The sequence below is a fragment of the Oryctolagus cuniculus genome, chromosome 5 (genome assembly GCF_964237555.1).
Source record: "Oryctolagus cuniculus chromosome 5, mOryCun1.1, whole genome shotgun sequence".
Taxonomy (NCBI): Eukaryota; Metazoa; Chordata; class Mammalia; order Lagomorpha; family Leporidae; genus Oryctolagus; species Oryctolagus cuniculus.
This window is the reverse complement of record NC_091436.1, coordinates 102503003-102526573: the sequence shown is the minus strand read 5'-3', so window position 1 is coordinate 102526573 and position 23571 is coordinate 102503003. Positions and strand designations below refer to the sequence as shown.

General features: G+C 39.2%; 1 protein-coding gene across 4 annotated transcripts in view; it reads right to left on the bottom strand.

The window, feature by feature from the left end:
* COL9A1 (collagen type IX alpha 1 chain) overlaps positions 1 to 23571 on the bottom strand; it is a 100915-nt gene that overhangs the window by 37013 nt on the left and 40331 nt on the right. For all 4 annotated transcript variants that reach the window (XM_008263089.4, XM_017345228.3, XM_070073908.1 and 1 more), the window contains 11 exons: positions 22884 to 22937; positions 14888 to 14941; positions 12616 to 12669; positions 9165 to 9218; positions 7806 to 7859; positions 7632 to 7685; positions 7448 to 7501; positions 6962 to 7015; positions 5410 to 5454; positions 3349 to 3402; positions 3192 to 3245 (listed from right to left, as the gene is read on the bottom strand). In XM_008263089.4, coding sequence (XP_008261311.2) covers positions 3192 to 3245; positions 3349 to 3402; positions 5410 to 5454; positions 6962 to 7015; positions 7448 to 7501; positions 7632 to 7685; positions 7806 to 7859; positions 9165 to 9218; positions 12616 to 12669; positions 14888 to 14941; positions 22884 to 22937 — 585 coding nt within the window. The remainder of the gene's footprint in view (positions 1 to 3191; positions 3246 to 3348; positions 3403 to 5409; positions 5455 to 6961; positions 7016 to 7447; positions 7502 to 7631; positions 7686 to 7805; positions 7860 to 9164; positions 9219 to 12615; positions 12670 to 14887; positions 14942 to 22883; positions 22938 to 23571) is intronic.

Here is a 23571-nt window from a genome sequence, read left to right as displayed (position 1 = left end):
GTCTTTGCCTTGCTGGGTCACCCTGCCCTTCAAATAAATAAATCTTTGGGGGCCAGCATTGCGGCATAGTGGGTAAAGCTGCCACCTCTAGTGCAGGTATCCCATATGGGCGCTGGTTCGAGACCCGGCTGCTCCACTTTCGATCCAGCTCTCTGCTATGGCCTGGGAAAGCAGTAGAAGATGGTCCAAGTCCTTGGGCCCCTGCACCCATGTGGGAAAACTAGAAGAAGCTCCTGGCTTAGTGGCTTCGGATTCACGGAGCTCCCACAGCTCCAGCCATTGTGGCCAATTGGGGAATGAACCAGTGGATTGAAGACCTCTCTCTCTCTCTCTCTCTGCCTCTCATTTTCTATGTAACTCTGACTTTCAAATAAATAAATAAACTTTTAAAGATAAATCTTTCTTTAAAAAAGGAAAAAGAAATACATCTAAAATATAACTGTAACACACAGCAGCTTCATGAATTATCCACAGAAGTAGCCCATCAGGTCCTAGGTGTGATGGGAGGGCAGCCAATGTGTCTAACCACACCCTCTGTGGGGCTTCTGTGCTTGAGGTTGTTGGTGTTGGGATGAAGCAAGAGATTATAGGAGAAGTAAGGGGGTCAGCACTGTGGCGCAGCAGGTTAACTCCCTGGCCTGAAGTGCCGGCATCCCATATGGGCACTGGTTCGAGACCCGGCTGCTCCACTTCCGATGCAGTTCTTTGCTATGGCCTGGGAAAGCAGTAGAAGATGCTTGGGCCCCTGCACCTATGTGGGAGACCTGGAAGAAGCTCCTGGCTCCTGGCTTCGGAACAGCTCAGCTCCGGCCGTTGCAGCCATCTGGGGAGTGGACCAGCGGATGGAAGATTTCTCCCTCTGCCTCTCCTCTCTTGGTGTAACTCTGACTTTCAAATAAATAAATGAATCTTTAAAAAACAAATAAGAGAAGTGAGACAGGCTTCTGCACCCCAGGAACATGTGATCTTCAGAACTCAGAACACAGATCAGCCTGGCATTCACCCCAGTCTGAAGGAAGAGAACAGAACAAACCATACACTCAGCAAAAGCTCCCTCAAGTTCTGAAAAGCCTGGAAGACACAGATGGACCAGTAGCCGCTGCATGGTAGAATCTGTCTTCTCTCAACCAGGAGCCACTCAGACCAAGTACAAAACAAGCAGAGCGTGCTGGACCAAGTGTAGCCTAAGTGCTAAAGATAAGGTGCTTGTACCAAATCACTGGAGTGCCAAAGAAATAATATTGTTGCAGTGATATTCACAAATGTTGATGGAAATATCACTTAATTTTGAAGATGTGCTCCTAGGACACGTTGGAATTATGTTCTCATTCCTTCTACTCAGCTTGACTTGAGATTTGCAGGAAAAGCTCATCAAACTTGTGAGGCATAGTTGAAAGTGTGTGAACTTATCTATAAACCTCAACTTAATGATGGAAAGTGAAAGAACAAATGTATCTTTAAGTAAGTAGATTTGGTGTTAAAACTCCACCCCAGAATTACAATATTTATGACCTATCATAACATTTTTCTGAAAAATTTATAGCAGGTGAGAAAGCAATTATTACCAACAAAAGCAACATAGTATGATTTATTATGCCTCCAAGCCAGTTCATTTCAGGAAATATTTATTGAGCATTGCCTTCTGGCAGGCCCTGGCTAAAGAGATGCAGGGAACACAGAGGTGACCCAGATGTGTCCCCGCCTTCCTGCAGTCACCACAGGGTGGGGTACAAAAGAATTAAAGATTACAGCATTCAGAATAAAGAGATCGATTCTCTATGGGGTTAAGGTATAATCAGAGATGTGTTCATTGTAGAATTAACATCTCATTATACCTAGGAGGGTACATGGAGTGTTCAATCGGAAATGGGAAAATGAGCCATCTCAATGCAGGGTCTAACATAAAAGCAAACAGGCAGGCTGGGAATGCAGAGTAATTGGGAATTAGCATGGAGCACAGCCTGACTTGAACACAGGATCTGAACCAGGTAGAAATAAGGAAAACTAGGATTTCTACTGTCTGTAGAAATCCACTGACAATTAAGTGGGAAACACCATATGATGATGGGCGCAGACTAGGGGCACCACCATTCCTCAGGGTCTTGGGAATTGTGTTGTCATTTTTGTCATCAGACTTTGAAAATAAAAAGTGGAACTGAAGGCCAGAGAGAATTTTTAAGTCAAATACAAGTACATGAAATTTAATTTCTTATTTACTTTCTCTCTAAGGGTTTGACTGTATCTTGTGAGAAGATATACACTGCTATACCTGCTACACGGTAGACTCACAGTAAAAGAAGTCTAGAAGTTCCTCAAAAGATTAAATAGATTTACCACGTGGCCCAGAAATTTCACTTGTAATTATATACTTTAGATAGATTAAAACATATCTGCACAAAAACTTGTATACAAATGTTCATAGCAGCATTGTTCATAATGGCCAAAAAAAGAAAAAAAAAATCAAAACATCTCTCACCAAATGATCTGATCAAATGTGACATATCCAAATATCTCATTCAATTAAATATTATTCAGCCATACAAAGAAATGAAGTATTTATATATGCTACAGCATAGATAAACCTTGAAACATTATGCTGAGACACAAATTATTTTTTTAAAAAATCCACGTATGATTCTATTTTTGTAAAATTTCTAGGATCAGCAAATCTATAGATACAGAAAATGGATTAGTGTTTGCCTAGAGCTGCAGGAATTGGGATGAAATGCTGAATAATTGCAGATGGGCCCAGGGTTTCTTTTTTGAGTGATAAATGTGTTCTAAAATTGTCTGTCATGATGGTTAATTATATGACTACACTAAAATGTGTACACATTCAATGGACAAATTACATGTATGTGAGTTATATCTCAGTAAAAAGATTTTTTAAACCTTACTAAAATATATCTTTCAATATAGGATGAGAACAGGAAATGTCATCATGGTTCTTTTAAATACTTCATTTTTGTTATTATTTTCAGAAAGAAGACATAGTGTATATCTATATAGCATCCCCATTTTGTTGTTTATCTGCACCAGCACATACTCAAACATGAGAAGGCATTCATGGATGGATGGATGGATGGATGGGTGGGTGGATGGATGGATGGATGAATGGATGAGTGGAGGGAGGTCCACCAAAATCCTGAGAAGGCATTTTGGAAAGGCACTGTAGAAAAATGAGTACTCACAGGAAGCCCCCGGGGTCCTCGGGGTCCCACTTCTCCTGGAGGCCCTTGTTGGCCCTGTTTTGAGGCAGACAGGTGGAGAAAATGTTAAAAAACCACTAATCCTTTGCTTCATGATCACAACAGGTTTTAACTTATGAGGGGTCAGACAGCATCTTACCGGTTTGCCAGAATTTCCCAGTTGACCAGGCTTTCCTGGAGCACCTGTGTTACCCTAGAGACAAAATACAACATGCAAAGTTAATTTGTCTTGTACATAAGCATGATCATCCAGCTGTCTTATTCAGCCAGCACTGTGGCACAATTGGTTAAGCCATGGCCTGCAGTGCCAGCATCCCATATGGGTGCCAGTTTAAGTCCAGGCTGCTCTACTTCCAATCTAGCCACTTATTGATACTCCTGAGAAAACAAAAGAAAATGGTTCAAGCAGCTGCATCCCTGGACCCACACGGGAGACCCAAAGGGATCTCCTGGCAACAGCCTGTCCCAGCCCTGGTCATTGCCACCATTGCAGGGTGAACCAGTGGATGTAAGATTTCTGTCTCTCTAACTCTAACTCTACCTTTCAAATAAATAAATAAATCTTTTTAAAAAACTATCTTATTCAAATTAGGCATTTCTTACATTTAAGTATTATTCATTTTCTGATGTTCTTTGAGAATTTATGAGTATGTAGAATCTTTTAAAGAGTAGGTATATCAAAGTCCTTTAGATTTAGGATACTATCTTTTAGTCCCAGAAGTATATTAAATTTAAATATCAGAAAATGAAGGTCTTTAGCCTTCAAAAAGGGATTCCCAGGGTATTTGGTGTAGCAATCAGGATGTCACTTGAGATACCTGCACCCCAAATCAGAGTGCCTAGGTTCAAGTCCCTGCTCAGCTCCTGATCCAGTTTCCTGCTCATGCACACACTGGGAGGCTGCACCTGATGGCTCAAGGAGTTGAATCCCTGCCACCCGCATGGGAGACCTCCACTGAGTTCCCAGATCGTAGCTCTGACCTGCCCCACCCCCAAATGTTGCAGGCATTTAGGGGATGAATTAGCAGATGGAGGCTCTCTCTCTCTCCCTCTGAAATAAAAATAAATTTAAATTTTTTTTTAAAATAATAACAGTCTTTTTAAAAATAAAAGAATTTCCTTCCATTTGAGGATTTTTTCTTCATAAAATTAATTATATATGTCTTTACCATTCCCACCACCAATATACTTCTTTGGGCCCTCTTGCCTCACAATGACACTATTAAAATGATTAAGACTCAAGGAGGATGGCGCCGCGGCTCACTAGGCTAATCCTCCGCCTTGTGGTGCCGGCACACCAGGTTCTAGTCCCGCTCGGGGCGCCGGATTCTGTCCCGGTTGCCCCTCTTCCAGGCCAGCTCTCTGCTGTGGCCAGGGAAGTACAGTGGAGGATGGCCCAAGTACTTGGGCCCTGCACCCCATGGGAGACCAGGATAAGTACCTGGCTCCTGCCTTTGGATCAGCGTGGTGTGCTGGCCATGGCAGCCATTGGAGGGTGAACCAACGACAAAGGAAGACCTTTCTCTCTGTATCTCTCTCTCTCTCACTGCCCACTCTGCCTGTCAAAAAAAAAAAGCATATGTGTGGAGACTCCATCTCCACATCAGTCCCTCACCATCTGCTTGTTGGGGACCATTTCTGTTCAAGACAATGCAGAAGACTATGATGGGAGGGCTCTAGTCATATAATCTAATAATGATCAAGTTCTACATTAGTCACGCTTGATCTGTTTGATCCCAAAACCAAGCTATATTTTATCTCTTACATTTTTTTCTTTCATCTATTATTTTTAATTGCTTGTGCTATAATTCTGTGTATAGACTATAAGCATCAGTTTATCAGTACAGGAACAAAATGCAATATATTTTAAGTTAGTTTATCCCAACACTCTGACAAGTTCAATGGCTTAGTATCTTCCTTATTTTAAGTGATCAGAAACAAAACTTTCTGTGTTTTATACAGGCAAAGCATGACATTCTTATAAAGGAAGTCTAGTCAGCAACACTTGATCAAAGTCTTCTTTCTGCAGATAGGAAAAGATTAGCATTTGAAGTTATAAAGCTTTTACTTTTTAATTTCTCCATAGGGTTAAATACAAAATAAAAGGCAGGTTGGAAATATCAAAAAGATAAAGAAAATATGTTAATAAAAGAACAAAGAAATAAAGAAAAATGTTAATGTAAAGGTTTGAATGTTTTACCTTTTCACCGGCAACACCCTTTGCACCAGGAAGTCCAGGTATACCCTGAAAGCAGGCACACAAGAATCTGGGTTTAATCACCTCATCTGGGAATCCGTGAGATGCCAAGCCTGCCACACACTGCTGAGAGGCTGAAGGAATCATGACAATCTCGAAGCTTAGTGTGGGAGAGACGCCGCCTAGATCCCAAACTCTGCAAATCAGTTCTAGAACTACCCAGCGTGTAGGATGGCATTACACTGCTGTATCTGGCTTAGTAAGGCTGAACACCATAAGGGAAATCCTACCCTCAACTAAAGGGATTTTTTTCCTCAAAGATGAATTTTCAAATTAGAATTTGGTACCATTTTCACATCAACAGGAGCTCTTGCAAATTAATCCTTATAGGAGTAAGACATGACTTCAGGTCGGCTCCGCGGCTCAATAGGCTAATCCTCCGCCTGCGGCGCCAGCACCCCAGGTTCTAGTCCCGGTCGGGGCGCCGGATTCTGTCCCGGTTGCCCCTCTTCCAGGCCAGCTCTCTGCTGTGGCCTGGGAATGCAGTGGAGGATGGCCCAAGTGCTTGGGCCCTGCACCCCATGGGAGACCAGGAGAAGCACCTGGCTCCTGCCTTGGGATCAGCGCGGCGCACCAGCCACGGCGGCCATTGGAGGGTGAACCAACAGCAAAGGAAGACCTTTCTCTCTGTATCTCTCTCTCTTACTTTCCACTCTGCCTGTCCAAAAAAAAAAAAAAAGACATGACTTTATGTACAGAATAATAAAGTGAGGTCCTATCAAAGACTCTGGGCAGGTATGGGTATTTAGGCTTGTGGTTAAAACAACAGTTAAGATGCCTGCATTTTCAAATAAAAACCACAACCAGGTTTCACCTCACCCTAGTTAGAATGGTTGTCATGCAAAAATAACAAATGCTGCCGAGGCTGTGGAGAACAAGGTACCCTAATACACTGTTGGTAGAAATATAAACTCATACAACCATATGGTAGACAGTATGGAGATTGCTTAGAAATCTGAAAACAGACCTACCATATGATCCAGACATCCTGCTAGCTTGAGACATTTGCCTTTCAAGAGCCAAGAACACATGTGGTACAATTCACTTGAGGGTCCAACCACATCAATTCAGGGAAACATTTATTTTAGCACATCAAATAGTACATAATCCAAAAATCATATTTCACACTGTGCCCTAAAAATACTCTCAACCCTCTGTGGCTCAGGACTGCTAACAAGACCTCCAAAACTGGTGAAAAAGAGGACAAAGTATCTGATACTGGCCCACAGCTCAGGGTCAGTAAAAATAAACAAAGACAACATAGTCAACTAATCAAAGAAAAGGGATCCAAAACATAAAATAAAGAGTTACTTTACATAGTTAATAGAGGCATCACTAGTTACTCAGAGAAAAAGCTCAAAAATATTGATTGTAAATGTAAAAGTAAAACTCTATACCTTTCCTAGATTTTATCAAATTATACATCTGTTCCCAAAGGTCAGATCTTTAAAACATGCATGGAAACTAATAAACATGTGAAGAATCAAATACCTACCGGTAATCCCTGTAGTCCCGCATCACCAGGAGGTCCAGGTTTCCCTGGTTCACCCTGAAGAAAAAAAAAAGTGATCGTATCACTGAACCCAGATGAATTGTTGTACCACTATTTGTTCTAAGAAAATGAGGGCACAGACCAAAGTAAAAGGATTATTCCATTAGCTGTCCTTATATGCACTTTTACAACGTGACTTAATCCAGGGCAAGGGTAGCGCAGGACACGGTACATAAATTCAAGCTAAAACACTCTTTTCCTCAGTCTACTTTCACTAATGGGGCACTTTTACTGAATTCCTAAAAACAAGCAAATAAAGATGCTATTCTAGTACGTTTTGGATTTGAAACTTGATTTTAAAATTAAGAGGAAGAAAAAAGCCAAAGCTGGCTAAATAAATTTCCTGGAGATGTGGTAATGGAAATGCTGAAGCCAGTCAGCCAAGACCAAAGCAGCCCCATTCACTCTTGTACCAAACCACACAGCTACCTTTGTTCCAGGCATTCCAGGTATTCCATCACGGCCATCCACACCTGGCAAGCCCTAAGGACATACACAGAAAAATAGTTTCTTTAAAACAGTCACATTCTTCTTACTATTTTCTAAAGTTTTAGCACAAGTCAGTAATCACTTTGAAAAAAATCTAGTTTGACGACTACAGCTCAGTACATACCGCATCTCCTTTGGGTCCAGGGGGGCCAGGGATTCCTCTCAAACCTTGAGCCCCCTGTAGAACAGAAGAGAAAGAATAGGACATGTTCAGTAATCACAATACTTAGGACAAGTCACATAGATAAACATAAACAACAGAAGACACTGAAAAGCAGGATGCTTGTAGGGAACTCACTCTATCTCCCTTGGGACCTGCTTCTCCAGGAGGTCCTCGCTGTCCTTGATCACCCTATATGAAAATAGAATTTCGTTAATATAATCCAAGGTTATTCATTCATAGACTTTTTAAAACTGGAAATCATCCACATTATTTAACTATTGTTCAGACACCACAATGGCTTTGGTCTATCTATCCTAGATACCTACCTCAAAAACAGTTTTTATAAAAATCATTTTGTCTAAAAAATTGAGGCAGCCATTTGTACAACTGAGACCTGCAGGTCTTTTGCTTTCATTTTAAATACATAATGTTACCATACTCTTTGGATGTACATATATAACAACATTTGGTCCACAGTGCAAGCAATGACATCAGTAACTACTACATCTAAACATCAGCTAATCTCATTGACTATTTGGGTGGCTTGAGGTTTAGATGAGTTGCCAATCTTTTCTCCATTTTTATTTCATTCCTAAGTCAAAAAGTGTCTGCCAAAATTTTCCAGCTAACATTGCTGGATGGCTTAGGTAGTCATAGAGGAGAGGACACGTCTTTGTAAAAACAGCTTTTGTTGAATTGCTTACCTACTCTTAAAGCTCAAATAGCTCCCGATGACCACTAGATCAGTACTGATTGCTCATATTGGCATTACATGTTCCCCAAATTGTGGCTCTACTTTATTCAATCTCCAACACAAACACAGTGACAGCCTCTATGACTGCACACACACCCCTACCACCACAGACAGGGTCCCTCTTACAGCATACCCGGGATGGCTTTCCAGGTCAGCCTTCCTCTAAGGTCCCCTTGCATGGGTTACCTCTAGTACTTTCTAGACCCTATAGATTATCACTGAGCTACATTCTGTCTTTCCACTCATTCATAGGAACTTGATAACTAGAAACTCTTTTTTACTTGTACCTTTTCAATGTTTATGTGATATGGGTGATGGATGGCTTCTTTGCCTGTTTACCTTCAAAAAAGGCTTATAGTAGCCTGTAACAATGACACCCATAACTCTGATAATCAAAATATAGAAAAGTGAAGCATAAACTATAGGGAATAAAAAGGGTAGAATTATCCAAAGTCTGTGCAGGAGACAGTCACTGTGACTCTAAGCATCCTGACAACCAAAGCAAAAGGCAAATATAAATATTTACCAATTTAACTCACAGAGAAACATATCAACCCTCTGTCTGCAAGTGATGATTGGCTTACTTAGCAATTTTTAAATAAAAACTTACATCCATGTTTTCATTTATTCACATGTACATGATATTTGCAAACATGTAAATATATAATGTACAGCAAAAAAAAAAAAAAGATCATTGCCTAAAATATCCCATTGAGTTTTGTGTAAGAAAGATCACTTACAGGTGCACCAGGAAGACCCTGAGGTCCAGGTTCTCCATCTAAGCCGCGAGCACCCTGCAAAAAAAAAAATAAAATAAAATAAAAATGAAATGGAAATAAGTCATGGATATTAAACGGCACACCTGTCTAAGGAAATACAGCAGACAGATTACAAGAGGCTTTTTTTATTTGGAGCATATTTAACCAGACATCTCAGTTATGCAAGTACTAGTTTACAACCACTCATCACAATCTTAAATCCAATCTTTGATACCACACTAGATATTTTAACATGGCATCCATTGTTATCTGCTGTCTTGAGATAACAATACTTGTTCTAGATCAGATGTCCAGCACCTTTGAGGGTTCTCATTTGTGAAGGCCATGGTCCCATACTACAAATAGCTGCCATGGACTCTGTGCTGCCACAGTTGTGGTAGGGACCTCTGGGACTTTAAATCACCCACAAAGATCTAGACTTAAATGTCCAGGCTTGAGATTTCAGGACCGAACAGTAGAAGGACCTGAGCATACTCTCTCCTAGTCTGGGTACATGTTTGGTTCCATTTATAAAGAAAAATAGCTCTCATATTTTCTCAACAACAGGTCCATCCTACCAAGTGAGACATAAGGACTACCCCCAGCCGGCACCGCGGCTCAATGGGCTAATCCTCCACCTGAGGCATCGGCACACCGAGTTCTAGTCCCGGTCGGGCGCCGGATTCTGTCCTGGTTGCCCCTCTTCCAGGCCAGCTCTCTGCTATGGCCCGGGAGTGCAGTGGAGAATGGCCCAAGTCCTTGGGCCCTGCACCCCATGGGAGACCAGGAGAAGCACCTGGCTCCTGGCTTCCGATCAGCACAGCACGCCGGCCGTGGTGGCCATTGGAGGGTGAACCAACGACAAAATGAAGACCTTTCTCTCTCTCTGTCTCACTGTCCACTCTGCCTGTCAAAAAAAAAAAAAAAAACAAAAAACAAAAAACAAAAAACAAAAAACTACCCCCCCAAGGTTTTATAAACCTAATCATCTTGGAATGAGTCCTGACTTGCCTAGGTGCTATGTAGATCTCCTTATTTTCATTTTAAGAATTAAAATGTGATTTTAAAACAAAATACAGTGTTTTTTAGTGCTCTCAACATGTTGCCTGACGAAACACTACCCCTTTCTTTAAATCTTGTTCTCGACTATTAAGTGAAAAGGTAAAGGACAACTGGGTGAACAGGCCGTTTCCTCATGAACCAGGTTGAGATGGAGAGATGATAAAATAAATGGAGAACTGTCAAAAGCATTGGATGACAATTGGATGGATGTCAGGCCAAGAAAACCAGGTGGACAGTGTCTGCAGTAAGAATTAAAAATTAGAAAACCTTTCACAGAAGGTCGTAGAAGGTTCAGACATAGGTATAAATCAAAGAAAAAAAGACAATGGAAGCAGAGGGACCATAAAGCCTTGAAATTCTTTGATCCTTAAAAACGAGAACAGAGCAGAAGGCATCTACATTCACCATGGAAGAAAGGATTTGGAAGACCTGAAAAAGACCTTGAATTCATCATTCACCTTGCATTACCAGAGCAGAGCCTGGCCTTTGCATTATAGAAATGGCTTTGATGCACTCGCTCTCTGTCTCTCTTATTGCTGTTCAGCGTGAGCTCAGGCCCAAACTGCTGTTACTAGGTAACCACTCCATCGGTCTGAGTTCACAAGAAGAGCTTTTTTTAAAAAAGCAATTTGACAGAAATCAAAAGAAATGAGAAATTTGGAAAAATATGAAATAAAAATACCTTTAAGTAAGAGCATATCATTAATAGCAATTGGTTTCAAAGAGAGGGGTCACACATTTGCGGGATGATTTAAATCCAGAAAAAGTGAATGCCTAAATATCAGCAGCTTCAAAATAAATTGGCTTCAATACTTAATACAAGAAGATATACACATGGTAACATAAATACAGAAGTACACAATCCTTTAATATGTTTATAAGAATACCATGTATTTCAAGAAAAATATAGTAAAGGAGATGGAAGAGAAAGGCAGGCAGAATCAAAACACCTAAATGAGACAAAGAGCCTGAAAAAAATGTGAAATTGAAAGGGAGATGCACAATCCAAAATGCGCATCTCTTGTAAAAAGAAAACAAACTTTAATTCCACTCATTGAGCATCAACAATGTGCAATTTACTGTTATTTCATTGGTGATAAAAGGCTCAGTGCTGACGCATGGAACTGACAGTCAGCCATTGAGCGTCTTACATGGAGGCCAGGCAGAAGTCAGGGTGGACAAAGACGTTTTTTGGGTTTTTTTCAGGGCTTACAAATTGGCCTTGCCTAACAATGTTTTCTATGAACTAGTAACCATTTTTCTTAAAACCTGATAAAGAACCTAGACACACTCCTACATATATACACACCAAAAGAAAAGTTCTAAGTATATTATGAATGTTCAGGTTTCCACTCTGCCAAGCATTGGCTGCCCTGCTTCCATCACCAGTGGCAACATGTCACCTTTCCAGACCCAGCATCCTTCTAATGCCACCTCCTACATAGGCCCTCCAAGTTCCCCATCCAAGTGAGCTACTGCTTCATTTGCACTCCCTCATACCATTTGCCCTCAGATGGACTCTAAGTCTCGGTTGCTTTTATTACATTGAGCTATCTACTTAAATGTCTCTCCCAAAAAAAACAATGTACTCCTTGAAGACCTTATTGTGCTGCCAATCTTCCCAGAAGTTGCAAAGTGCCTTGCGATGGAAATGCCAAGAGACTGGTTTCTGAGACTGTGCTAAGAGTAGGTTGCCGGGCTCCAGCCACCAGTGGGGGACTCCTGTTAAAAGGTCCTAGTGTCCTTGGGGATATCCTGCCTTCTGTCACCTCTCTCTCTGGCCTGCCCTTTCTTGGCTTTGCTTGGCCAGAAGCACTCAGGCAATGTGTCAGTGTTATCTCCACTAAGTACTGACAATGACAGAGAGAAAATGCAGCAACTCCACTTTAACTTACACAAGTAATTTAAAATATCTAACCCAGGTGGCTCTGCATATCCATGAGTTCTGTATCTATGGATTCAACCAACTGCAGAGAGAAACTATTTTTAATTGTATCTGTATTGAAACATGTACAGTTTTATTAGGTATTTAATAGTAATAATAGAGATGATTTAAAGTATATAGCGAGATGTTTGTAGATTATATACAAATACTATGCCATTTGATATAAGGGAGTTGAGCAACCAGAAATGTTGATATCCATAGGGAGAGTCCTATAACCAATTCCTCTTGGACACCAAGAGACAAGGGTACATGACAAGTATTATGCATACTGCTCTTTTCTGTCACCTGCGCTTACAACAGAATTGAGAACCTAACCCACATCTACAAAGCATCAAGTAAAAAGTGGTGCTGCTTAAGACAAGTTACTTTTAAATTTCCAAACTTTTAAGTATTTAATACATTTTGATATCATTATCATCATCTTACTTTTTCCCCCTTGTCTCCAACTACGCCAGTGATGCCCCTCAAACCTTGAGCTCCCTAGAAGTGAAAAAAGGAAAAGGGAATTATTTTAGTGGAAACATGAAGGTTTCTCAGTCTCATCACAAAAGCTTCTCCAAAAGAAGGATGTCATTATGACCCAAGCTACCATAAACAGTGACATCACTGGGGGTTGGCACAATTACTGACAACAACAATAAGCATTAGTGTAAGAGGAATTATCATATTTGTTGTTTTAACTAACTTTTATTATTTATTTTCATTTGAAAATCAGAGAAACAGAGAGATATACAGAGAGCTTCCATCTACTAGTTTACTCTCCAAATTTCTGCTACAATCAAGGCTGGGCCAAGTCAAAACCAAAAGCACAGACTCTATCCAGGTCTGTCACATGGGTGATAGGGACTCAAGTAATTGAGCCATCACCAGCTGCGTCCCAGGGTGGGAGACCCAGAACAAACTCCTGGCTTTAGCCTGGCCCATCCCCTGCATTGTGGACATTTTGGGAAGATCCGTATTTCTCCCTCTCTCTCTCTCTCTCTCTAGCTCACTATTTCCATGTTTTTCTCCCTCTCTAAACTCTGCCTTTCAAATGAACAAATATTTAAAAAATAAAGATGAAAATCTATGCACTATTTTATGTTTCTATGTGTATATTTTAAAAAGTGAAAACGTGTGAATTCTATAGACACATTTGACACGCCTTTCAGACACCAGTAGGTCAAAAGCACCCATGATATTCCCCCAATAAATCACTTGTCCCATGCAACACCCAATATAGATCATATATCCATAAAAACACTTTTCAGGTTTTAAAACTATCTTTAGGGCTGGTGCTGTGACTCAGGGGGTTAAAGCCCTGGACTGCAGCACCAGCTTCCCATATGGGTGCTGATTGAAGTCCCACCTGCTACACTTCCAACCCAGCTCCCTGCTAATTCACCTGGGAAAGCAGTTGAGGATGACCCAAGTCCTTGGGCCTCTGCACCCACGTGGAAGACCTGGTAGAAGCTCCTGTCTCTGGCTTTGGACCGGCTCAGCTCCGGCCCAGCTTCAGCCATTGCTGCCACTTGGGGAGTGAACTAGTGGATGAAAGACCTCTCTCTCTCCCTCTCTCTCCCTCGCTCTCTCTCTGTCTCTATCTCTCTGTCACTCTTTCAAATAAATAAATCTTTTTTTTAAAAAAAGTATCTTTAAATGCCTACAAGTTTTTCATTAGGCAAAAAAAGAAAGAAAGAAAGAAACGGCTATGTCACTCACACTGTTTATCACTATCTTCAACTTGTGAGAGTCCAGCTCCTGACCAACTTATATCAAAGAATCAGGGATGTTAAGCTTATGGAACAAATACTTAGTCTCCTCCACAGATTCCCTTAAGATTCTCACTTGATGTGCAAACGGAGATCATTCCTTCCAAATTCTGACTCATTTGCTTTACATCTAGGTTCAAAGCCAAACTACACAGCTCCGTGAACCTTCTTTTAAAGGCCAACTCAGTGGAGAAGGGTAGAATAGGTGACGGGTGTCCCTGTGTTAGTCTTCCCTAACTCTAGTCTCTGAGAATACTACCTGTGCTTTTCCTTTACATTGTCTGTGCTTTCCTTGCTGTCTAGTCCAGTGAATATTCTGCGATTATTATAGCCTTAATTGATAATACACATTTTGATAAGAAAAAAAGTATAACAATTCCACTTCCATATAGTACAAAAGTAATATAAATTGATTTAATAAAAGTTGCAAAATTGAAGTATGTTAATGCCTCCAAATTATATTACCTATTATTGTAGCAATCTGCCAAAGCACAAGGGGCCAGCTCTTTATTAAAAGATGTGATTATGAGCAATTAAGAATGTTCTAATTACAATGATTACATGCTGCATTAAGCCACATTAATCTAGTGGCTTATACACTTACTACATTCAGGGTACACAAAATTTTCTCATTATATCAGGTGATAGAACCATAGAATGTAAAAACTATATCATCCACTTGTGCTCAATATTTGCTTTCTGTTGCTGGCCCTTAAATGAATGTATGTAATTATATGTAGAATTTCTCTGTTAGAAAAGTGCCTAAATGCACAAAGAAGACCTTTTCTTATTTTAATATAAAGTGGCTAGGTCCTATTGTTGGCCTGATTTAAAAACAGAGAGCATGACTTTAATGCAATGCTATTAATCCAAACACTAAACAGAAATATCCCGAGTTATTTAAAGTATTTGCATATTCAAGCTAAATATTTTTAAAAATACTTTACTGGAGGTCCTTGAGCTCCAACTTCTCCCAGTTCTCCTTGGTCACCCTCTTCACCCTAAAAAACAACAAAGAAAAGCACACCACATGTTATTCTATCAAATGAACATAAAGTAGGCTCCGTCTAATTCAGCACATTTTAAATTCATCTGACATCCCCTGAATTATTCTGCTATAGTTTCCCATTTTATGGAGGTGATCCATGTTCATTGTAAAATATTCACAAAATACAGAGAACTAAACAAATAAAATAAAACCACTCAAATCCCCACCATTCTACTATAAATACTAGTAACAAATCAGATGTTATACTTGCACAATTTTTCTAGAGGGAAGTAGGGAGGGACAACAGAAGGGGAGAAACCTGTATTCTTGTGGCAAGTCTGTGTGTATATGTCTGTGTATATGGGGGGATGTCTTATTAGGAAAATGTGATAGCATAGAAACTTCCATAGGCTGCAGTATTTCTAAATCATGATTTGCATCTTAGCTCCCCTTATAACTTTTGTGCTATACACAACTTTTAATGTATTTGAATCAGTCTTTTCTTCAATGGGTTATACCTTTGATATCACTCATAGAAAAGCGTTTTTCTACTCTCAAAATACAGAAATATCCATATATTTCTCTTCAAGTAATTAATAGTTTAAAATCTCTTTCATGGAAATCTTGAATTATCAGTAATTTAATCTAAAATTTAATGAAGAAATATTTATTTTTCTGCATACTTGTTTTATTTTCTGCATACTTTATTTTCTGCATACATTCTGCCACTTGTTCCAGTATCATTTATTGAATAATAGATACTCTCTATGTATACTAAATTGTTACATATACTTGGTGTTAGACTTCTATTCTACTCTTCTGACCTGCTGTGTTGCCAATAGCACATATTTTAATTAAAATTTTACGATACACTTTAACCTCAGTTAAGAATTTCCTTACTGCATTTTATATTTTACATATGTTTCACTGGTTAATCTTTCTTTCATTTTTATTTATTTAGATTTTATTTGAAAGGCAGAGAAAGAGATTTATCTTCTGTATGTTGCTTCACTCCCCAAATGCCTTAAACAATCAGGGCACGAACTTATAACAATATGGATCTCCCACATGAGAAGCAGGAACCCAAATACTTGAGCCATCATCTGCTTCTCCAAGGATGCACATTAACAGGAAGCTGGATCAGAAGCAGAGAGGCCAAGACGCAAACCAGGCACTGCACTCTGATATGGATGTGGCATCTTCACCAATAGGCCAGATGCCTGCTTCTGTAGTTTCTCTTATTTCTTTTAGATCTTCCTATACGTGTACTCTTCTAGATGAACATTAGAATTGCTGAGAAGAGCTTAACAAAAGTATTCCTTACTTAGTATTAGGACTATATCAAATCAATAGATTAATATGATGAGAATTAGAATCTTTTTTTTTTTTTTTTTGACAGGCAGAGTGGACAGTGAGAGAGAGAGACAGAGAGAAAGGTCTTCCTTTTGCCGTTGGTTCATCCTCCAATGGCCGCCGCGGCTGGCGTGCTGTGGCCAGCACACCGCGCTGATCCGATTGCAGGAGCCAGGTGCTTCTCCTGGTCTCCCATGGGGTGCAGGGCCCAAGGACTTGGGCCATCCTCCACTGCACTCCCTGGCCACAGCAGAGAGCTGGCCTGGAAGAGGGGCAACCGGGACAGAATCTGGCGCCCCGACCGGGACTAGAACCTGGTGTGCCGGTGCAGCAAGGCAGAGGATTAGCCTAGTGAGCCGTGGCGCCGGCTTAGAATCTATCTTAATACTCAATATATTGGGTCCTGGCACTGTAGTGTGGCGGATAAAGCTGATACTTTGATACTAGCATCCCACACAGGCACCAGTTTGTGTCCCAGCTACTCTACTTCTAATCCAGCTCCATGCTAATGGCTTCCGAAAAGCAGCAGATGACCTTGGTACTTAAGTCCCTGACAATCAGGGTGAAGCTCCTGTCCCCTGCTTTCAGGGCCTGGCCCAGCCCTAGCCATTACAGCCAATCAGGGAGTGAACCAGTGGTTAGAAGATCTCTGTTTAACTTTGACTTTCAAATAAATCTTTCAAAAATAAAACTCAATATCTCTCTCTGGCTGGAATATTCTTTGTTAGTTTCAAGGTATTTTGGTTGCTGTTGACAATGAGATTTTCTATTTTACACTTTACTAATTATTGGTTTGACTTTTTGCTATTAATTTTATAACTTCTAATCAACTTTCAATATTTAAATTTAAAAAGTCAAACTCATCTCTTAGAAAAAAATTATAGTCCCTTAAAAAAGTTAGTCTCTTTTTGACAGGGTTTTATTTTTTTATAATTGATATACTATACAACATTAATACAGAACATTTAGACATATAATGCAAAGAACTAGTTTGTGCCTAAATCCTTTAAACTTGGTTTTAAAGTAAATTATGAGATTCTCAGATGTCAGTTTTAGTCTCATTAGAACTTACAATTCACAGTGGAATGAAATACTCTCAATACGAAAGCCAGTGAAACAGCAAGCTCATTGAGTGAGTGATTACCAGATGTATATAGTCAAGTGCTACTTGTATTTCCCTACAGACCTCTAAAATTGATAAAGCATCAATGATTGTACTACCCATTGCAATCTTTCCCTAACAGGGTACAGGGCTTTTTCCAAACATTCTCCATAAATTTTGGAGTAATGTATTTGAATTAAATATTTCACCTGCTAATGAAAACCACATAACTAGTCAATAGCTATAATATTTAATAAGAAATTTAGGAGTAGCAATTTATTGTCATTTTACTGAAAGATATTTGAATGAATAGTGACATGCTGCATGCTGCTGCTGACACATTTTAACTATTGAAATACAAAATCAATGTGTAAAAATCAGTAGTGTTATTATATGTCAATAGTGAATCATCCAAAAAAGATAGCAAGGTATCTTTTTAATAGGTAACAAAAAATATCTAGGAATTAATTTAACCAAAGAGGTAAAATGTCTCTACAATTTAAATTTTAAATCATTGATAGAAAAATTGAAGACAGAAAGAAATGGAAAAGCACATCATGTTTATGTGTTGGAGGAATCAATATAATTAAGATGTGCATACTACCCAAAGTAATTTATAGGTACAATGAAATCCCTTCAAAATTCCAATGACATTTTCCAAACATACAGAACTAGAAAACACACCACTAAAATTTGTATGGAACCACAAAAGACTCCAATAACCAAAGCAATCTTGAGTAAAAAGAATGCAGCAGGAGGTATTACACTGCCTGATTTTAAAATATATTATAAACCTACAGAAATTAAAACAGCATCATAGTGGCCTAAAAAGAGATCTGTAGACCAATGGAACAGACTAGAAACCCTGTAAGTAAACTCACACATCTACTGTCAACTGATATTTGACAGAGGTGCTAAGAACACACACTGGAAAAAAGAATAGTCTTCAATAGATGTTGCTAGGAAAACTGAGAATTCACCATATGTGTAAGAATGACATTAGACTCCTATCTCTTACCATGTAAAAAAAAAATCCACTCAAAATGGATATGTTTAATGCAATACCTGAAACTCTGAAACTACTAAAAGAAAACAGAGAAAACGCACTAGATCATTGAAATGGGTAAGGATTTTCTAGATCAGACCCGAAAAGCACAGAAAACTAAAGCAAAAATAGACAAATGAGGTTTTGTTGAAGTACAGAGTTTTTGTTTATTTTTTATTTTATTTTATTTTTTTGACAGGCAGAGTGGATAGTGAGAGAGAGAGACAGAGAGAAAGGTCTTCCTTTACCATTGGTTCACCCTCCAATGGCCACCGCTACCAGCGCGCTGCGGCCGGTGCATCACGCTGATCCGATGGCAGGATCCAGGTGCTTCTCCTGGTCCTTGGGCCCTGCGCCATCCTCCACTGCACTCCCTGGCCACAGCAGAGAGCTGGCCTGGAAGAGGGGCAACCGGGACAGAACCGGCGCCCCGACCAGGACTAGAACCCGGTGTGCCGGCGCCACAAGGCAGAGCATTAGCCTAGTGAGCTGCGGCGCCGGCCCGAAGTACAGAGTTTTTGAACAGCAAAGGAAACAATCAACAGAATGAAGGAACAACCTATAGAATGGGAGAAAATATTTGCAAGCCCTGCAGCTGATAAGTTAATATCTACAGTATATAAGGAACTCAAACAATTGAATGGAAAACAAAACAAATAATTCAACAATGAGCAGTAGATCTAAATATATATTTCTTAATGAAGGTCATACAAATAGTCAATATTCAGAAAGAAAAATGCTCAATGTCACCAATCATTGGGTAAATATAAACTAAAACAATGAGATATCAACTCACTATAATTACATTGGCAATTATCAAAAAGACAGAAATGTTACATTCCACACTATTGGTGGGAATGTAAATAGTTTATCATTGTGGAACACAGTATGGAGTTTCCTCAAAAAACTAAAAATAGAACTACCATATGATCTAGTAACCCTACTATGGGGTATTATGGCCAAGGGAAATGAAATCAATCTGTGGAAGAGACATCTGCATTCCCATATTCATGGCAGCACTGTTCTCAATAGCCAAGAAATGGAAGCTACCTAAGTGTCTATCCATTGATTAAAAAAGCAGAACAGAATATTACTCAGCCATTAAAATGGATGAAATTTTGTCATTTGCAGTGACAAGGATAGAATCGGAGGTCATTATGTCAAGTAAAATAAACCAAGCACAGAAAGACAAGTAATATGTGATACCAGTCATAGGTGGAGTCCTAAAAAAAGAAAAAAAAAAAGCAAGCTGAGTTCATAGAAGTTAAAAGTATAATGGTGGTTACCAGAGGCTTAGGAGGGAAGAGAGAAAGAAGTATGGGGAAAGGTTGATTAATGGATATTAGATTATAGCTGGATAGGAGTAAGAAGTTCTGGGGTTCGATGCACAATAGGGAAACTATAAATAATGTTAATATAATGAATACTTCTCTAGTAAAACAACAGGGAGACAGGATTTTGGATGTTGTCACCATAAAGAAAGGTTAAATTTGGGGGCCGGCGTTGTAGCATGGTGGGTAAAGCCACTGTCTGCAATGCTGGCATCCCATATGGGTGCGAGTTTGTATTCTAGTTGCTCCACTTCCAGCCCAGTTCCCTGCTAATTGCCTGGGAAAAGCACTGGAAGGTGGCCCACAAATTTGGGCCCTGGCCCTCATCTGGGAAACCTGAATGAAGCTCCTGGTTTCAGACTGGCTCAGTCCTGGCCATTGTGGCCATTTGGGGAATGAATCAGCGGATGGAAGATCTCTCTACTTCTGCCTCTCCTCTTTCACATTAATAAATCTTTAAAATTGTTTTGGAAATAATTTTACAAAAATTAAATGTATATAAAAAGAAATCTAAATTTTTATTATTCATTCCTATATTTTAAAAAACTGCTAAAAGTTTTAACTAATTCACAGAGTACATTCAACGCAAAATTTTGTATCTGAATGCAAACTTCAGGCACGTCTTTATCATCTGCTTTCAGTTTAGGTTCAGTCCATCTGTGAGCTTTTTCAAGGTTCATTCTTCAGTGAACTAATGCCATTCAACCGTCTTATGCGAATTGTTAAAGATACTACTTAAAGTTTGAAATGATACAGAAATGTAAAATACATTAAAGGGATTTTCAATGACTTCCAAAGAAAATTTCGGTGAATTTCCTGACACACCAAAAAACAACTTGTAGGTTTCCCACTGAAGATCAAACTAAATTTGACAGTCCAAATAGCTAATGTGTATGAGTAGCAGAAATACGAATCTCAGGGGGAAAGTGGAAAAACACCCCGACTGACAGCTCCATCACCAAAGTTTTGGGGGGCTGGGGAGTGAAGGCTCTCCGGAAGAAAGGGTCACCAAAAGGAGGAGAGAGGGAGGCAGGGAATCAAAAGCAATGAAAACCCACTCAATCTCCTTCCCTACACTTACTTCCTCATGAGTATCTTTTGAGGTAATTTAATATTCTTGCTTATCTGTTCTTTGGGGGTTAGCTAATATTTTACCATCTGAATGTGTCATGCTTAATTTAGTCAACCCCCTGTAACTTGGACATATTTTGTTCACTTCTCTGCCTTCAGCATTTAGAAGAAACCCCAGCACATAGCAGGTACTTAATAAATATTTGTTGAATTTTTAAATTATAAATTTCATGATTCAGTGAAGGAATGAACACACACAGACATTTCCATAATACATGATTTTTTTTTTCTTATTTTCTCCAGTTTGGCATCAGGAACCCAGCCATCACATTCCAGATAAATAAAATTCCTTTGAAAATACATACTCTAAATGTAATAGAGTACAGAAAATTGGCCTATTTATTCTGATTATGTAAGCTTAGTCAGCCAGGCTGATCTTTAGCTAAGGAGTTCAAAGATATTAATGATTGAAGACATTAATAAATGGCCTCTCCAGCACTTGACTTCCGAAGAAAAAGACTAATCTGCCAGAAAGCCTATAACAATGCAGAACACAGTCACTAAAGTGTAGAGGACCTGTGTGATAACAGTGACTTTGTAAAACACTATCACACTTTCCAGGACAAAAATTCTACCGTGCACAAATACAAATTTGTAGATACTTAGATTATTCAGTCCAGTAGATGACAAAAGAGCATATAGGTTTCCTTGCTTTAAATCTCAGCTTTGGTTTTTCTGCAAGGCTTGCCTGTGCCATTGCAAGTTGTATGAGATTCCACGCTTCTATCCAGATAATAACATAGGTTATCACTCACTCCTAGCTTACTTGAAATCTAGGATATGTTGACATCAGGTCATAGATAAACAAATTATTTTAGAACTTGAGCTGAGAAGCTACAAGCCAAAATACCAGCTTCTTTATTTGCTTGTCTCAAAAACACCTGATATAAAATTTTACAAATAACAAAATTATGTTTTCTGGAGTTGAACAATGTTTGTGTATTGTAAACATTAAGGGAAAAAAGTGAGTGTGATTGATTTGAGAAGGAAAGTAAAAGGCAAGGCAGTCAACACAGTAAAATATTAAAATGTACGATGCCTTGCTTTTTGTAACTGAATAACTTTAGAATACTATTCTTTTTTAAAAAAAGCTTTTATTTAATGAATACAATTTTCATATGTACAGCTTTAGGAATATAGTGATTCTTCCTCCCATATCCACCCTCCCACCCCCACTCCCATCCCACCTCCTACTCCCTCTCCCACCCTATTCTTCATTAACATTCATTTTTAATTAACTTTCTATACAGAAGACCAACTCCAAGATTTCCACAATTTGCACATGTGTGCACACACACACACAGTATAAAGTACTGTTTGAAAACAAGTTTTACAGTTAATTCTCATAGTACAACTCATTAAGGACAGAGGTCCTAAATGGGGAGTAAGTTAATAGTGATTCATGTCGTTGATTTAACAATTGACACTCTTATTTATGACGTCAGTGATCACCCAAGGCTCTTGACATGAGCTGCCTAAGCTATGGAAGCCTTTTGAGTCCACAAATTCTGTTGGTATTTAGGGCCATAAGCAAAGTGGAAGTTCTCTCATCCCTTCAGAGAAAAGTACATCATTCTTTGATGGCCCCTTATTACCGCTGGGGTCTCATTCACAGAGATCCTTTGTGTAGATCATTTTTTGCCACAGTGTCTTGGCTTTCCATGCCTGAAATGCTCTCACAGGCTTTTCAGCCAGATCCAAATGCCTTAAGGGCTGCTTCTGAGATCAGAGTGCTGTTTAGGGCATTTGTCATTCTCTGAGTCTGCTGTGTGAACTGCTTCCCATATTGGAACATTTTCTCTTTTTAATTCTATCTATTGTTATTACCAGACACTTGGTCTTATTTATAGAATATTGATGCATCTACTTAGAACTTATCATTAATTGGAAAATAAAGATAAAATATCATACTTTGTTATACTTTCTAATAATGAAAGTAATCAGTACCTCCTCACCAATTCTGTCCACTAAATACTGTGTTCATTTTCCTTACCTTGTGTCCTTGTCTTCCTGGTTCACCAATTTCTCCCTTTGCCCCTTTATGGCCCTAAAAAATAAAAAATAAATACATATGTAAATATATAAATAGAATTTTATCACACTTGGCACAGAAAACAAGAAGTTCACAGGGTGATCCTTCTTCCCTAAATCTGTGTCAATGTACTACCAAGAAAAGATGATCTGACAAATAAAAATAATGCTTTAAATGGCCCGAACAGATCATGTGTATTACATGACTGAGGTATATAATGTTTCTGTTAACAGAAAAACACTATTCTAGAATAACATGCATTCCTTTATCTAGTTCAGCAACATGACTCATTAATAGTTTCTGTTGTTCCCTAGATCCTGTTTCACCATCTTCTTCTTGCATTTGGGCTAAGAGCATTAAATCCTCAGCATTGATAACTTTTTGGAAGTGACAACACTGATCCACTTCAACTGGCCAGTTCTCTGGAGGCTTCTCTGAAAAACTTTAGCTTTCTCTATTACCAACCCTGTCTCTGGAGAGGGGAAGGGGCGGTATAAGAAGGAGACTTCCCAGATGTGCCCCTTCCTGAATGCAATCTTACCTGCAAAGGGAAGGCAATAAAAGCTGCACAGCGTGAAAAATCAAGATGCCTGTCTTTTCTTGTCAGGCCACTGTTCTTGAGGCAAACTACGTAAAGTTAAGTTTGTCA